Source organism: Lichenostomus cassidix, chromosome 4, assembly GCF_008360975.1.
Source record: "Lichenostomus cassidix isolate B80296 chromosome 4, HeHo_3.0, whole genome shotgun sequence".
Classification (NCBI taxonomy): Eukaryota; Metazoa; Chordata; class Aves; order Passeriformes; family Meliphagidae; genus Lichenostomus; species Lichenostomus cassidix.
In genome coordinates, this window is record NC_139484.1 from 42,287,219 (window position 1) to 42,304,874 (window position 17,656).

Sequence of the window (17,656 nt, forward strand, 5' to 3'; positions counted from 1 at the left end):
AAGAGATCAAATAACTGCAGAAACCAGGCAGGGCAGTGTGACTAACAAAATGCTCAAAGTCACTGTTCAATAGGGTTTTTTCCCCTTCAGGCTGATAATGTTCTATGTCAAACAAAGCAAGAATCTACAGTGGAAGGAGTTTGTATCCACTTGCTGCTAAAATGTGCAAGGAGGGAAACTGCCACTATGACCTTAAGCATCAGCAGCTTATCAGGGAGCAGCATCCACTATAGGATATTCTGCCAGGAACTAGGAGCACATCACAGCTCAGCCAAAAGTTGGTTAGTATCACAAGGGTGCCCAAAGCTGAAGGTTTGCTAGTTCTCGTTTCATCCCAGCTGGTCTGGACATCTGTGGGCAGTTCCTAAGCATCCTCTGAATATTTACTTACATTATTACAGTTTTCCCCTGTAATAATGTAATATTATTACAAGATAACAAGAGCGGGTTTTAAACAAAACCTTAATTTACGCCATTTTTCACATAATTTAGTAGCAGCATACACATTTTCTGTGCTGCCAGGAATTTTGCAGATTTTGAGTAAGGCTTTATTGAGCCCAGTGACTGTTGCTTATCCAAGGGGTTCCTCTATAGCAGATGGCATGTGCCATTACCCTGCCTTGTTTTCACCTGTCCTTGCATTTTCAGGTCTTTTATGCAGAATTCTGTGGCAGAAAAGCAAAGCTATCTAAAGAGATGACAAAAAGAAGAAAACAAGTCTATTTTTTTGTGATGGTGAGATGCTCTAATTCAAAGTGCTTACACATTCATGTTACCAAAAAAAAAAGATTATTATGACAAAAGAATCTGAATTATATACACTACAAAGAAAATTAGTTTCAAGTGCATTTATTTTGAAATAAACAAGAATATTGTAGGTATATATTCGTATTTATATTAAATAGCATTATTAAACATGAAGAAAAAATACTCTTAAAAACTAATCTGACACTTTCACATTCCATTTTATATTAAGTAATTATTCATAGGAAATATATAGAAAAATGCTAAAATTGCCTCAAGCTAGCTATAAAAGCAAAGTGCACTATTGCCTAGGGCAGTGGAGGTGCAAAATGATGATGGTACTGCTGCTTCCTCCAAGGAGAGGATCACTGTGAGTGGGCAGTCATGAATGAAAAGGAAGGATGGGAACCCCTTCAGTGACTCCCTATGTTTTCTTCCCTTTTTTTTGTCCTTCCTCACTGAAATAGCAAACTGGGTTTTGCATATGCTGACAAGAAGCAGTGAGACAGTTTTGCATACCGAGACGATACATTGAATACAGTTGATTCCCTAAATGATCACACAGGGATTGCAGCTCATCTGTGTTCTGCTGTGTCAATTCAAGAACCTTTATCCCAATCTATTTGACTTTTTTCTTGCTGTCAATAGTTTAATGACACCAAAGTGGAAATTCTGAATTTATTTATAATTTATTTTGAAATATTAACTGAAGCATCATCCTTTTGATAGTTTTCTGAACTGGCTTGCGTTTTGGTTTTTTTTTTTTTAAATAAAAGCCATACTTTGCACATTTTTTTTCTACAATTCCCAGTGTGGAATTTCTTAAAAAAAGCTTTTCTCATTTTGTTTTGATTTTGCTATCAGAGATAAATCTTACTGTAAATTAAGCATTTCTGAACTTAGATGCACTGTTACACAGATACCATACATCTATTCACACGACATGTAAGATGGTAATTGAGCAACATGTGCACTGAATAAAATTTGAAAAATTTTTCTTTCATGTATTTGGAATAGTAAGATATTTAAAAGCATTATTTTGGTTCTGTTTTGATTGTCTGACTACCAAGTATTTGCCTTTCCGATGATAATTCACTGACATTAGTTTTAGTGTGTGTGCATTCAGCAAGAAGTATTTCAAGGCACAGTCTGTGCCTAAACAGATACAGATTTATTCAATGTCCAGTGAACCTTTTCAAGAAGGGTGTAAGAAATACATGCTCTTGTTTGAGTGCAATTAATTCCTACTACCTAACAATAATCTTACTGGGGAGTAAGGAAAAATGCTGTTGCTGAATAGCAAACAAGTAATATTCAAATAATATTACTTAGTTGTTCTGTACTGTACTGCTGCATGCATTCATGTTTTGGTTTGGTTTTTTTTTTGTTTGACACAAACACAAGCTATTTTTCTAGTTTTCAGACACTGCATTCCAGAGTAGTAAATTAGACAACTATGGTTCCAAATCAGTGCTGCTTCATATAAAAGTGCACTATCCACAAGAAGCACATGAATTTGTACTCTACCAGAAACATATCAGTGTATGGCAATAAAATTTATAATAAATATTACAAAGTGTGTGTTACATGAGTTTCCACATTTTGACTTTTCTTTGACATACTGCTTGTAAGACATCTTAAAATCTGTACTATTTTTTAAAGGATAAATTAATAAACATAATAATAAGACTTGGAGAGTCTGAACATTATAGTTCATACAGTACTTTTCCTAGGTAAATACCTATCATTCACATTATAACCGTAACAGCTTTACTCTTTGTAAAGTAACAGCTTGTAAGAGTTTAATTTGTCCATTCAACTCACATATAATTGTTATGCTACTTAATGTACTCTCATTTTCAGTTTAGCACAAACTTTTAATAGTGCTATTCTGAAAGCAAATTCACAGTCTAAGCTGATGCAGGCAGTTTCTCTTCACTGCCAAAACATCTTCCTGCCCAGGTGTAAAACTTACATTTGTTTTCTTTTAAATGACAAATTCATCTCAAAACAATACAAAATAATATTCAAAAGGGGTTCTTAAAAAAAGAAAAATACTTCTGCCACTCATGTGGCATAATTAGTTCATCAATTAAATAGAATACATACTGAAAAGCAGTTTTAAGAGCTGATGATCACTACACTAAGTGGAAAAGAAGTCCTTTGTTTTCTACTGCAGCTGGAAGATTCACAATTCACCTGGGTTAGTTTGTTCTTCCTTAAGAATTCATAGGAATAAATAGTTCTAGCCAGTGCAGATAATCCATCTTTCTTCCTTTATCTCAGCATATCTCGTCTCCGAAATTGCTTCCAAAGATCTCTGAGATGTTCACTGGTTACAGTCATCACACAGGAGTAATATTCCTTCCAACCATACTTTGGAGTCTCCTGTGAAAAGTGAAAAACATACAGTTGGAAAAAAGATATCATTCACTAAATTCCTTAATTCTACCTTAAATTTTGTTCAGACTCAGACACACTAGGTAGATGTTTTAATATTAAAATAATGAGAGATCAAATTCTGTAAAATGAGGGTTACAAAACCATACATAGGTTAAGTATTCAAAAGGCATCCTCACCTCACAGCACACAGTTAGCATTCAACAAATAGCCTACTTATATTAAAAGATGCAAGAAAGTATTTCCTCTTTATTCAGGTATGTCCTGCTCCCTCTCTAGTTTTGTTCCTTGCTTCTTTGTATTGACACTGTACTAGAATGGTCACCTATGACACCAAACAAAAGCACAGAAAATTATTGATGTTCATTAAAATGAGGCACCAGCAAAAGCCAAATACCATATGGGCAGATGACATGAAAGCTTCTTTATACCAGATTACCTTAATCCTAAAGCACATTGTAGCCCAGCAACATGAATAAGTGCCCACTGAACAAAGAGGAAAACTGGCCAAGGGCTGGCCTGGGAGATTCACTGCTCTATGCTATCTGTTGTTATCACTGGAGCTCCTAACTTCCACTCTTCCTAACTTCACAAGCCTGTTTTAATAGTTAGTGTAGAAAGATGGAGAGATACTAAGTATCAGAGCAACTGCGGAGAGCAGCAATTTCCCTCCCAGTTTATATGCTGAGTTTATGCCACACGGCGTGGAATATCCCTTGGGCCACTTGGGGTCAGTTGTCCTGGCTGTGTCTCCTCCCAGTTCCTTGAGCACACACAGCCTCCTCACAGGTGGGGTGGGATGAAAAGCTGAAAAGTCCTTGAATTAGTGTAAGCACTGCTCATACCATGCAGTACATCAAGTGTGCCATCAACACTATTCTCATCTCATATTTAAAACACAGCACTGTACCAGGCACTAGGAGGAAAATTAACTCACTCTTAGCTAAAACCAGGCTGCATGGGTTAGAGACTGTCCAATACCTTGTTTTGGCTGAACTGAGTGAAGATGTTAAAGATACTGCCATGCTGCAGTACATTAAAACCAACCACTAGACAGTGAAGCCTACATCTATTTATTCCTACCACCTTGTTTAATTAAACAGCATAAAATTTTACAGAGAAGTTGTAAATATTCAGAAAACAATCTAATCCACAGGAGTATATGATGCAGACTTTAAACATTAGAAACAATACTTAGATAAATGCATAATTTAGTAGAGATTTATAGTCAATCTCATGAAAAAATGCATTACTTGCAAATTGCACTGCATTATTTACCAAAAGCATATTCAGTTTAACATATGCTTTAAGATATGCATTCATTTTTTATTTTATGAAACAAGTTCAGAGATATGTTCATGAAAGTAATTATAAGAAATGCTGAAATACACTGACTGTTCATCTACTTATTTCTAATGTATGCACTGTAGTTGTAGCTACTTTCAGTGCACCAAATCCACAGAACGAACATTTTGTTCACATATTCTGCAATGCTTTCTCATTTTACTGGAACATTCTCCTCCCACTGCATCCAGGTATGTTTTTAAGCTTCTTGTCAGGTTCAGGATCAAAAGCCCAAGTTCTGCAATTTCCAGTTACTTTTGTGAGATGAGTCAGGAAGGTGTGCCTAATCACACAATTCTCACCTTCTCTGCTTTAGAGAAGAGGCAAGCAAAAGTCTCTTCAAATAGTAAGCAACAGCTTCTTTTGTTTTTTTAAAAGCTATCTTTTACAATAAATGTATTCAATTGCTGTGTACTAGGGAAGTATAGAAATTAAAAGCTTTAGAAAGATTAGCTACATGACAAATTTAATCTCACTTGACAGAACAAAGTGTTTACAGAAGACAGCAATTTATAATTGAAATGGCTGGAAATGAGCTTCAGTTTTTCAAGTCTTTTTCAAAAAAAAATTTCCTTCCCAAGGTACTATTTTGAGCTATTAACTATTCCCTCCTAAAAGCTTTTAATGAAAAATTTTGAAACCCCACAGTATGCAGAACAGCTAGAAATCAATTCTTTTAAAACAAAAAATCTTAAGATTCTCAGAAAATTCCTAGTACATAGAAATTAAGTTCTATAGTTATATTTGTGACATAATAGTTACTTTCAATACTTCACTAGTCAATAAAATAAGAATTATGGCTTAAATATCTTTTACAGTTACTGAGCACACAAATAGTTTAGCAAAAGGTACTTTAGATGGACTTGAATCCCTTCATAAGTTGGTCTCTATCATCCCTTTTTAGAAATTAACTTTGAAAGGGCTTTGTTTCCTAGATAATCCTTCTACAGGACATTCAAAGCAGAGCTGTCCTCTATGTTCTGTTAGGCAGTTGTCTACAAACATGTTTTTTCAGTTCTCCCTGCAGTGAATGCAAAGGAGTAGCTGCCAATGCCGAGTCAGGCTGTGTGCCCTGCAGGGACCACACACAGCTTGTACACTTGTTCCCCAAGGAGAAATTTTCATTGTTTATTATAAGGGTACAACATTCTTTACACTGTGTAAAGAGTAATGGCATTAATGCATTTTAGAGATATGTGGCGTACAGCACAATGTGCTGTTTATCGCTTTCCAGCGTTCAGATTCAAAGCAGGGTATAAATCTGTGGTAAGTGTGCCAAGTATCTTAATCTTCTTCATCAGAGTTCTACCCTTACCATAGAAAAGCACAGTGTTTCAAATCACAATGATCTGTACATTTATGCTTGGAAAAAGGTAAAATTAATAGTAGTTGTACTGCACCTAACTTTGGGATGTAGTTGCAGCTGATTTTTGTATTTCATGTACATTTGTGTGCTTCTTTGGACAGACTGAAATTTAATTAGCCATTGAAACGGTTCAATTTCAAATCTCCAATGATTACATTTTTATTATATTTTCAATTTATAAACTAAATGGAAAATAATGATTTTTAGAATTATGTAAATCCATTTTCACTCCACAATGTATGGCAAAGACAGAACTATCTCTGTTCTACTCCACAGTAACTTTTGCCAAATCACATGTCTTGGCTAAAGTTTCCATTTCCATTAACTGGCACTTGCAACAAACTTTAGTAGAAGTTTACAACAAATCTGAAGAAATATTAGGAGCTATGCAATGTTTTGCACCAAAAGGAACTCTGAACAGCTAACAACTGGTTATGTCACTGTAATGCTGGGGCTTGATCTCAGAGGTCCTTCCTGACCTCAACAATTCTGTGATTCTGCCTCATGATAAGAGACAAGCAGTTGCTCAAGTGAAGAGCAGTAGTGAACTAATGTGTAAGCAGGGAAGAGAGTATTTTATATATACAAGGCTTATATTGTATTCTTCAATGTACAGGCAACAGGTATTTGATACAGACCTACTCAAACAAGCTTGGGTGCAAGAAGGATTTTTATTACTAGCATCCAGGAGCTCCAGGCGGGAAGAAGAGCAGGGTAAATAACAGTGGCTTCTATGTTAACTCAGTAAGGTTGCCTGTAGCCAAGTCCATGCCCTGAGAACTAACCTGGTTTCTCTGTCTCCAAATGGGTAGTCCAGACATACTGTAATTAATTTTTTTCCTGAGAATGACTTTATGCAGAATGAACATCTCCCTTCATAAATCTTCACGGTACATTTTTTCCCAGTTTACATCATCTCAGCATGTGAATTAATTAATACAGCCTGAATTTAGACCTGACAAGGTGCTGATGTATGTACACTTGATGCTTTTACCATAGTCTCTTTTCTGTCACCAAGATAATTTTATTAGGTTTGTTGATTAGATACTGGATTCCTTTGTGTCACTGCATTTTCTTCTACTTGGTCACATACCCTTCACTGAAATTATTAGGAAAGCATCTGTATAGCATTTTGCCAGTTCCCTGTAAGAACTGTTCTACATCTTGAAAAGTTTACAGTTTAAACAATACTTAACATGCAACTACAATGTGGGTTTTGACAAAAAGACAAAGTACTCCTAATAACTATTTTAAAAAATACATGAGAAAAGAAGGAAGCTTTGAGAGTCAAAAGTTTCAAAGATATGAAGTTACATAAAATTAATCTAAAGCCATGACTTTCCTCTCATGTGACCAATGACTTGAATTACTAACATGTTTAAAGTACTTTGTTAGTAATTTATGCATCCCTTTAGTAAGGTGGAGAAACCAATTGCTCTGTTAAGATCAAATTTCCTGTTCTGTCCTTCACATATTAGTAAAAAGTTTCAGTATTAGGGTTATATTCCTAAAATGGAAGTTTCATTTTAGAAGTGTTAATAATTAATCAAAATAATAAAGACATAATCCCATGGATGCTAAATGTTACATGTACAGGAGGAAGAACACAAGCAGATCAAACAGAACTCATCTTCTTTCTAGTAGGACAAACCAGCTGTGTACCCCTGGACATGCCCCAAGCCATCTTTACTGCTGAATTTCAAAGAATCAGCCATTCAAGAGACATGACACTTCACTGAAAAAAAAAGGCCTGAAAAGTTCCAAAGAACATGGTTCATGATACATGACATGCTGTGCCACAGGAACAGGTCAATAGCTCAGATATATTCCCTCTCCCTTGTCTATCTTGCTCAGCTGTCTACAAAAGAAAAACACTAGTGGGACTGGAAGGCTGGTGGGCTACCAGTCTGGGTAAACAGACCCCACATCTCATCCTTACAAACTCAGATTTTACACTGTAGATGGAAGCCAGCCATCCCCCCGATAAACAGGTTCCTGGTGCTTTCCTGACATGCTATTTCAGAGTTATGGAAGAAGGATTAAAACCAGAGGCCCAGTGCACTCAGTGGCATACAGGTGCTCAGAGAGGCATATGACAGAACAGGGGAGGACTCAGAAGGCCTGAGGCCAATATGACAATGTATGGAGCCATCTGAAGATGGTTATTGAACAAAAAAATCTTAGCTTAATTTTGTGCCTCAGAATTAAAACCAGCAAGGGAATGACAGTCAAACCCTCCTGGCTCAGGAGCAAGAGATGTGCTGGACTCCTCACAGCGTCACTCACAGCAGACCACTGGCCATGGGGCCATGCTTGTCATGGTGTACATGTCTTTTCTCATCCCCTCTGTAAAAAATGCATCTGGGAGCCAACAGCTTTCATAGCAACTACTGCAGTCTTTATATGGAAACAGAAAACCCCTTAAATTGCAATGGAACAAACTCTGGCTTTATGCAACAGGAGGGATGTGGAACTAACACACAGTGTCTGCTGTGTCCACTGTGTGACAAACAGTTTCACGATGAGGCTACAGAATATGCGCACCGTTTTTACACCGAAACCCACAGTACAATCTAATTGCAAGAATGGACATTCATGTAGTGGGTATGTGGAAACAGCCACGGTGATCATGTGTGGACACAGTACTGACTTTTCAAAATTGCTGGTACAGCATTAATTGATCCAAAATACACTACTGCTTTCAAGAATGTAACAGTATAAATCAAAGTAGAATCACGTAACTAAAAGTCAGAAAAATTTGCCTCTACAATCTTCATTGGTAAATACTTATCAGCTATATGCACCTGAGAAATTACTTAAAAAGAGGTAACACGACAGACAGAAAACAGAACAGAAACTATGAAAGAATACTTTTCCTCATTTCAAACACAGTACAAAACTGCAGCTGTCTTACAAAACAGTGACAGTGTGAGTCAGTCATTACCAACTCCAGAATAAAATTCTATTGCTTCAGTCAAAACCACAAAGTGATGCTTTGAGCGACTACATTGCTTGCAGTCAGATAACCTATTCCTGAGTTTTGGAACAGGAAACAAAGCAATGACAGTTCAACATTCAGCCATTCCTGCAAGCATGCCAGCACACTCAGACTGGTGGCTAACACATACCGTCATTTATCTGCTATAGAGCTCCTTCCTCACGCAGGATTTGAAAGTGGTATACCTCTGTATAGGTTTGTAGCCCTGTGGAGCAGAAGATGGAGAAGTGCGCAGATGCAGACAACATGTGCAGGCAGCCAGGAGTAAGCATAAGACAACGGCATCATGAAATACAAAAAAATGGCTTTAATTGACAAATAGGTAGGAGATAGTGTACAGAACGTGTTATGCAAAATGTTTATCATTTAGTCATTAAGTTCCAAGTCTTTAGATTTAAAAACGGGATTTGTAAAGGAAAGGGAATGTTCTTATATATATATTTTAATTAAAAAAAAAAAAAGAAAAGGAAATAATTATTTTAACTAAACAGTAAGCAAATATAGAGCTTTTCATGTCTGAACGTTTTTAATAACTTTATGGCAATACTCTGACTGACCACTTGATGGCAGCTTAACATACAGGTTTGTTTCAAAGTACTAACACAAAAACAAGGTTTCAAGTTATGCTACTAAATGGCAGAGAGAAATTTCATTTCATAAAGTCTTTGAGACATTTACTTTTCCAAAAACTTACTTAAAATTTGTATTAAAATGAACATTTAATATGTTCCTATAAGGGGTAATACCTGAGCCTCCTGAAGTTTGTAAGTTCATGGCTAAGCTTTTAAATAGGACAAACCTGGTAGGTACTCACTGACATTCAGAACTAGATTTTGATTGGACTTGTGTAACTCTTTGCTCTTAAATAGGTTTGCTTTAGTCTGACTGTATAACAACAAAATGTCCTTCTCTAAAACACCTTGACCCAGTACCAAATTTTGTTATGGCCTTAAGATTCTGGGCAAACATTTTAGTGAAACAACTTTTAAAATTACTGAATTGCTAAGGACAAGATGTTAATTGTAAAATCATGGGCCTAACTGAAACTATTATTTTTGGATGTTTTTAGAGTGATAATCAGACACTATATGATTGGCAGACATTAATTGTGGGATACTTAGCATTAAAATCAGACATTTATACTTCATAAGCAAGTTCAGATTTCTCATGGCCAAGATTTCTATGTTGTTATAAAATACTGAATACACCAAAGCTGTTATGATCTTTTATCCATATAATAAAACTGACCAAATCTTCATATGGTTTCAAAACACAGTTATTGATAAAGAAAAGGTTAGTGATTTGTTAGTTTTGATTTAGCACAAGACAACATTTGAGCCCTCCACATTGCAGGAGCAAGAGAGGAAAGTTTTACTTGTTTTGAACACACTAAGTACTCTGCAACTTTTAACATACAAACAATAGGAAGCAATTAATGACACTATCTACCAACCTGTTCTGGGAAAACGGTTCTTAGGCATTTTCTACTTTTCATTCTAAACCAAGACTACAGTGGGTGGGGGGCGTTTATTTAGGCAAAATTTTTGCAGGTTTTTTTTTTAATTAAGGCAAATTTTTGCAGAATTTTTACTATTATCCACTCTTGGAAAAAATTGGTTTGTGTAACACTGGAAATTGTAATTCCTCTGTTTAGTACCGTAACTGTTTTGGAATACTACCGATTAGTGAAGAGAATGCATTTAACTGAATTACAGGACCAAATCACAATTATCTCCTATGTAATCCAGGAGATTTCTAGCATTTAACTTAAATTAGACTTATAATTTATGAAAGACAGTGTTATTCTTCTGAATATTGGTTATTCTTTATAGTTCTTTTACAGTCCACTGGAATACTTTACAGTGGTCTGGGCAAAAGAAAAACACATACATAAGACTGAATAGAGCAGGATGATAGAGATTCTTAAGAATTATATGTGATTTCTGTCATGCATTTTGTGAAATAGAAACATGTAATACAATTACAAGAATTAGTAAGCAGACTGTTTTCTGGTTAAATTAACATACACTGCACATTTACGATTAGTAAACAATTAAAACATATAGCTGAACAGCTTGAAACGATTGTGAAACAATCATCATTACCACACCATAATAAAAGGAATTGAGGACCAACAAAGAAATAAGTTTGTTACGAATGCAGTGGTTGTTATGCACATTTTATGGTTGATCATAGTTACAGAAATAACAAGTAAACTATTAGACTCAACACCACTACACAGAAAATTCTAAAATTATATTTAGGAAGCTAACTAAAATGAACTAAAATTACAGAAATAACATATTGAAATGTGACTATAGGAACCATAATACAGTTTGCGATTTATGTCTAAGGGATAAGGCTGTCAGTAAGAGCACCATTTTACATTTACTTTAAAATGCTAACAGCTGTCATATGAAGGAAAAAAAAGACTGCAAGTAATTTCATGCCCTCTAGCTTATTATAATTGAATATATTAGACCCAGGGTTTAATTATCAAAATCAACTCTGAACCACTCAGCACCACTTCACTAACTCTTTATTTGAAAATTAAAACTAACTTCTACTGCAAGTCTTCCCAGCTGTCATTATAAGCACTTGATATTTTATATAATGTTTTAAAAGAGCCTTTAGAGTTGACCTTTAACTAAACTTCCTGAGCTTGGGAGAGACGAATTCTTTTTCTTTGCAAGCAATCCAGACATAATTGCTGCCCTTGTTAAAATTCTTAATGCTGATCTGTTAATCACACAGTACAGAAGAAATGACAGTATACAGGGGATTTCTCATCTCTAATTTGGTTTGCATACTATAAAGGTACATTATGTCTTCTAAGAACTGCTTTTTAGCAAAAAAAGAAAAAAAGAGAATTTAAGAAGAATTTTATCTTACCGATTGCTTTAGTATTTCAATAAAAGGTATGTCTTTAAACATATGCACTGCTGGTTTGAAATCTACAGGTGCTACAGATGCTAAAGTAGTGGTAAATAGTAAAGTCAACTAAGACAACTAAAAAAATTAGAATCCTTACCCTAAACCCTCGATTGAGTCTGTCTTTCATAATGCCGATAAATTCTTTATAACTCAACTGGTCATCTCTGTCGACATCAAAAATCTTGAACACTGTGTTCACCAAATGTGGTGAAAGCTTCACACCTGTGGCTACATACACAGCACGCTTGAATTCATCTGCATAAGGAGAACATCAGAAAAAATATTTTTAAAAATGTGAATTTAATGGTACTTTGTGGACAGCATATTATGAAATACAAATAAACTTTTAACATGAGTTTTCACATTTACATACCAAAAAAATACGAAAAAGTGAAAATTAGGACTGAATTTCACAGTTCTAAACCAAGTAGTTCTCAACTGATATAAAATGACACTGCTTATTTGCTACCAGTCATTTTACACAAAAGATAACAGTTCATACACTATACTATGTGCAGTAACAGAATTAGAAAATCCTATTATAATTAAACCTGTGTCACATATATGGAATTTACTTATGTGACACAAAACAGAACCCAAGAAATAGAGCACAGAGAAAATTAAACAATCTTCTGGTAAAGCTACTTGAGGCAGGACAATGCTGGTATTACTGGGTCAGACCCATTAAGAGGCTACTTGAGGGGAGCATGCAAGTCTGATCACTTTGCATATTGCTCACCTTGCACACCCCAAGCATCACAACTGTTTTATTAAAGATTTTAGTAGGTACATACATGCCTAGTTATTTTAGTACCCACTTACTAATTTGTTAAAAACGCTGATCTCTCTTCAGACCTTCTGACACTGTTTTCTTCTACTGTTTTCTAGCCTTTGTAGAAAGACATGTTTCAGATGCTCACTGTGTAAAGAAATGCTTTTGTTTGCTTTAATCTGATCTCTCGATGTCATCAAGTGCCTCAACTCCTGTATTGCAGGATTTGATGGACAACTCTTCTGCATTCAGCTTGTTCACCACTTACATGACTTTGCACAGTATCTCTTATGATATGACCAAGCCATTTTTAGCTTTTTACTGGAGACATTTAAACTACGAAGTTGGAACTACAAAACATTTTTGCCGAAAGTTCTATATGGATATTCATGGATTTTTATAAAAATATATATACTTACCTTGACCTATGGAACGACTCGCAAAATTATACATTTGCATTGCAATTGCAAAGTCTTCTAGATTGTTCAAGAATTGAAAAAATGATCTAAATTCTTCAAATGTGATACCCTAGAAACCAGAAGAACAACATGCACTGTAAGCCTTATCAGTAGTAATGTCAACTGAATTAAAAAACCTTGCAATTATAGATATCTACTTCGTTTAAGAGCAGATACCACACCATTGGGAAAAAAAAGGGATTTGCAGTAAAAGTTAGAGAACAGGAGTTTCTTGAAGAATGCAATTATCTTTCCTCTCTGTGACTGCAACAAGACAGCAACTCTCACCAGAGCAGCTGCAAATACTGTTCCATTGCTGAGGGCAATTTTTAAGAATTCCAGGATTAATACAATACGATAGCCAATATTGAGAATACAAAGTTTAGGTTTGGATGAACATTGGAGTATGTTTACTACTGAAAACATGCGAACCACTATTATATATACGTATGTGCATGCTCATATAAATACATTGAATGGATTCATAATTATATATTATAATCTACCTTAAGCCTGTACTTTATGGTGAAATTTTTACATATCCAGACTTAGACACCCAAGTGTCTTCAGCTGATACTCCAAATATCGAGTACTGCAGGGTCTGTCAATCATTTTAAGAGATCTTTTGCATTTTGACCAGACTTCAGAATACCTTCTGTGAAAATTTCACTGAAAGTGTTCTTGTTAAAAGAGCTTACTTTATCTTCATTTCTTGTGATATTTGTTCTGCTCTTCTGTCACCTTAGCTTAGATTCAAAGACCTGATAAACTATCTCTAAATCAATTTTGAAAGAGACCTGAAAACGAGACTTTGAATTAAGCCAGGATCATTGCCTATATCAAATTCCCACTGGTCTCAGCCATTCTGAACATGGAATGGCATTCTTTGTCAAACCTTGACCTCCCTGGACTCCTTTAATTATAATTCCTGATTATTTTTCAGTTTGCTTTTATCCTTATAGCTTATTTAAGTACTTGTCTCTGAAAATATACTTGAAAGCAATAGTAAGACTTGTGAGCTTTTCTGTTCAAACTAAAACATTGATCTATGTATCGCCTCAAACATATACATAGTCTTTATGGTACGGTGGAACAGAGAAAACATAGAAAACGTAGCTTTATGCCAGAGGAGAAGATGGCAGAGCAAATATGGATATGGACGCAAATCCATATGAGAGACCAAGGACTGTGAAAAATGCGGAGAGCAGCATAATATCGTTATAATAAAAGAATTTAATAGGTCTCCACACACTTGAGATGTAAACCCCTACTTAAGTGATCCTACCTAAGTGCTAGCTATGGTTTATAAACTCTGAAGAGCTTGGCCCACCTGCATCATGAATCGCTTTTCCCAACAAGCAGATCTCTTGCAATTGGGAGGAAACTCTCACATGCACAAGTAGAACCACCTCCTTATTTAAATTTTTATCTTAAAAGCCTGATTTAATTTTATCAATACTGTATTTTTGTTTCATTGCTTTTGACACTAATAGTTTATGGGTCCAAGTTCTAATTCTTGCACTGTATTTAGACTGAAAACTCTACGGGACTGGAATAATTCTATCACGCTTTTGTGAAATTCCTAGATCAGTGAAGCTTCATTCCTCGGATACTATGGAAAAATAACAATTGTAGAAAACATCTATAAAAGTCTTGAGCTTAAATTTTTAGGTTCACAAATCCTTAATGTGCACCAATCTGTCTGCAAAAATTCTGAATACAAAAAATAAGTGTAAGAGGTCAGACTACTGCAAAAATCTTGTTTGCGTGCATGACTTTTGCTTTTCCTAATTACCTCTTTTTCAACCCTCAAGTTTTCTGGCTTTTACCCTTCCAGGAATGAACAAGTGGCTGCTTGGGGCTTGGCCAATGGCTGGGGTTAAACCATGACAAAAAGGAAGCTAATGTTTTTATTTATATGGACAGATTATATTTTACTACAGCAATGAAAACTCAGATTAATCTACCAATGCTGCTAAAAATGCACAGACTTTCTTCAGGAGCTGATATCCGTAGTAATTCATGATGCCAGCTTAAATGAATCACTGCTTGGCACCTAGTTAGTAAAAGGAGGAAAACATCCTGTCAGCAGGCTGCATGCCAGCTGAACATTTTAATGTGACTACAATATGACAAAAGATCATCATGTTGCTTTAGGGGTTTCTTCGTTCAGCACCATGAAAAATTAACATTGCCAGCTGTGAGAGTAGAGGCCTATGACTTTACAGACTTGAGTAATTTTTCTTCTAAATGGAATCCTCTGGTTAATATTAGTATTGCACCATATCATTGTAATGAAATAGAGAGCACATTTTATAATTTTTAAATTATAGTATGATTACAAGAGTAAAAAAATGTGGCAACACCTGAACAACACCTCCGTGGCAATAAGAGGCAAAGTCCCATTCTCAAAAGCCTGTGGCCAGCACAAGAGATGTCACAGCGATTTAGTTTTTCTGCTGTACTGACAGCATATTTACCAAGCCAATGATACAAACTTATGAAAAACAGCCAATGTCTTGTTTCACTTAATGGAGGTATAGCATATGACACACAGATGTATGGCACTGGTTCAGTGCCAGGATATTCTCAGAACACAGCATAAAAGCTGTAACTGAGTGACACAGCTTTCTACATGGAAGTTTTCCTTAACTGATGGTCTCACCAGAGGATGAAGAGGAAACTTCTGGTGGAATACTTGCTATGACATTGGAAGACTTAGAGATGAACTTCAAAGAAAACTTCCTTGAGTTCAAAAGAAAGTGTCTGTACTTATATTTACTAAACTTCACCTTTGACATTCAAAGTACTTCTCTATACCTATAACTGTCATTATTTTTCAGTTTCCCAACTGATACTTGCATCATTGTTTCTATACAAGACCAAAGTGAGTGGGTTTTTGTTTTTAGATTTCCACCTGGAACCATACAGTTTTAGCAGTTCTGTTGCACTGTCTTGGCTCTGAATATTGAAAGCTGCCCAGACCTTTTATGGTAGTTCAATCTGAGTGCCTAGACCTGCGCAGCTCAACCAGGAACTTGGAAAGGGTGACTAAGCAGGAGCTCTGATCCCAATCCTACCACTTCATCTGACACCTAATCTGGTCAGAAGAGACAGCCCTGCCTCCCCAGCTATATTTAACTCTCAGTGGTCCCAACTGCGGTACAACCACAGGAAGAACCATAATCCAGGTATCTGAACAGAAAAGTGTTAATTTTTGGAGTGTGCTTCTATCAGGTCAGGTGACTGATCTTACTGTGAAGACTGAAATTACAATGTCATTTCTCAAATAAAAGAACCCCAAACAAACTTTTCAAAGCAGAGAAAGAGAAATAGAAAAAAAATAGAAAGAGAGAGAGAGAGAGAGAGAAAGAAAGAAAAAGGAAGGAAGGAAGGAAGGAAGGAAGGAAGGAAGGAAGGAAGGAAGGAAGGAAGGAAGGAAGGAAGGAAGGAAGGAGGAAGGAAGGAAGGAAGGAAGGAAGGAAGGAAGGAAGGAAGGAAGGAAGGAAGGAAGGAAGGAAGGAAGGAAGGAAGGAAGGAAGGAAGGAAGGAAGGAAGGAAGGAAGGGAGGGAGGGAGGGAGGGAGGAAGGAAGGAAGGAAGGAAGGAAGGAAGGAAGGGAGGGAGGGAGGGAGGAAGGAAGGAAGGAAAAAGAAAGAAAGAGGTTTTTTTAATAATTTATTGCTAGAATTCACGACATTTTAATGTCTTCCAGTTTTTGCAATTTAACCTGTGTTTTTATTTGCTATGTAAACTTCAACAATATTCCTAGCTAAGTCCTATGGAACACAATTCTATGCTATTTACTCTTCTACCTTTTATTCAGCAAGGAATCTGAAAAAGCCGGTGCATAGTTTATGATCAGAATAAAATCCTGGTGCTAAGTAATTCAGTTCAACAAAGCTACGTTTTCATCTTAATGACACTGGGATTGCATGCTGTGGTCCACTGCAAAATAACTACCTTTTCTTCAGGAATACTGCCACGCATGTTTTCCAGGTAACTTGATGTATTTTCCACATTTGTATACCTCAAGAGAATATGGGCAAAGTCTTCCTCACTGATGGTGTTCATCCCATTAGAGTAGGAAAGGAATTCTATCTCTAGAACCTCAGTTTGCAGGTTATCCATAAATCTAAAGCACAAACATAAACACAGAGAAATTGTCATACTCCATATTACTGTTCATGTCCTTAAAAGACTTGTAGAATATAAGCCAAATAATGTTATGCAAATTAGCTCTCTTTTTGCAGCATTGATGACAAATTTGGTAAATCCCTTATCTACATTGGCATATTTTCTAGTCAATACAACAATCTTAACACAATGATGAAATGTGTTAGTAAGGATTAAAATTACTTGATACTTACATTTCTAATCTAATTCTACTTTGTGTTTGCCTGATTTTCTTCTTCTGTGGGTCACTGATCTTTATTTGTATATGCTAAGCTCAAAATTCCATCATGGTACTAAATTCCCAAAATTTACTCCCGTGTAGTTACTTACAGCTTGCAATTTAACCTTACCTTTGTCTTTTTAACAAGCCAAGTATGAGGAATGCTTGCAGTCTTTCACTCTAACCTTTTTTTTTTAAAAATACTTCACTATTCTTATGATATTTCTATAAACTCTTCCCAATGT

At 35.8% G+C, this 17,656-nt stretch overlaps 1 protein-coding gene across 4 annotated transcripts in view; it reads right to left on the minus strand.

Annotated features, from left to right (window-relative positions):
- Positions 1 to 833: 833 nt before the first annotated feature.
- Positions 834 to 17,656, minus strand: part of MICU3 (mitochondrial calcium uptake 3) — a 53,364-nt gene continuing 36,541 nt past the window's right edge. For 3 of the 4 annotated variants that reach the window (XM_085058877.1, XM_085058876.1, XM_085058873.1), the window contains 4 exons: positions 16,979 to 17,150; positions 12,978 to 13,086; positions 11,884 to 12,041; positions 834 to 3,132 (listed from right to left, as the gene is read on the minus strand). In XM_085058877.1, the coding sequence (XP_084915003.1) occupies positions 3,022 to 3,132; positions 11,884 to 12,041; positions 12,978 to 13,086; positions 16,979 to 17,150 (550 nt within the window). In that variant the 3' untranslated portion in view covers positions 834 to 3,021. Of the gene's footprint in view, positions 3,133 to 8,982; positions 9,058 to 11,883; positions 12,042 to 12,977; positions 13,087 to 16,978; positions 17,151 to 17,656 lie in introns of all 4 variants that reach the window. The other variant, XM_085058875.1, reaches the window with a different exon arrangement.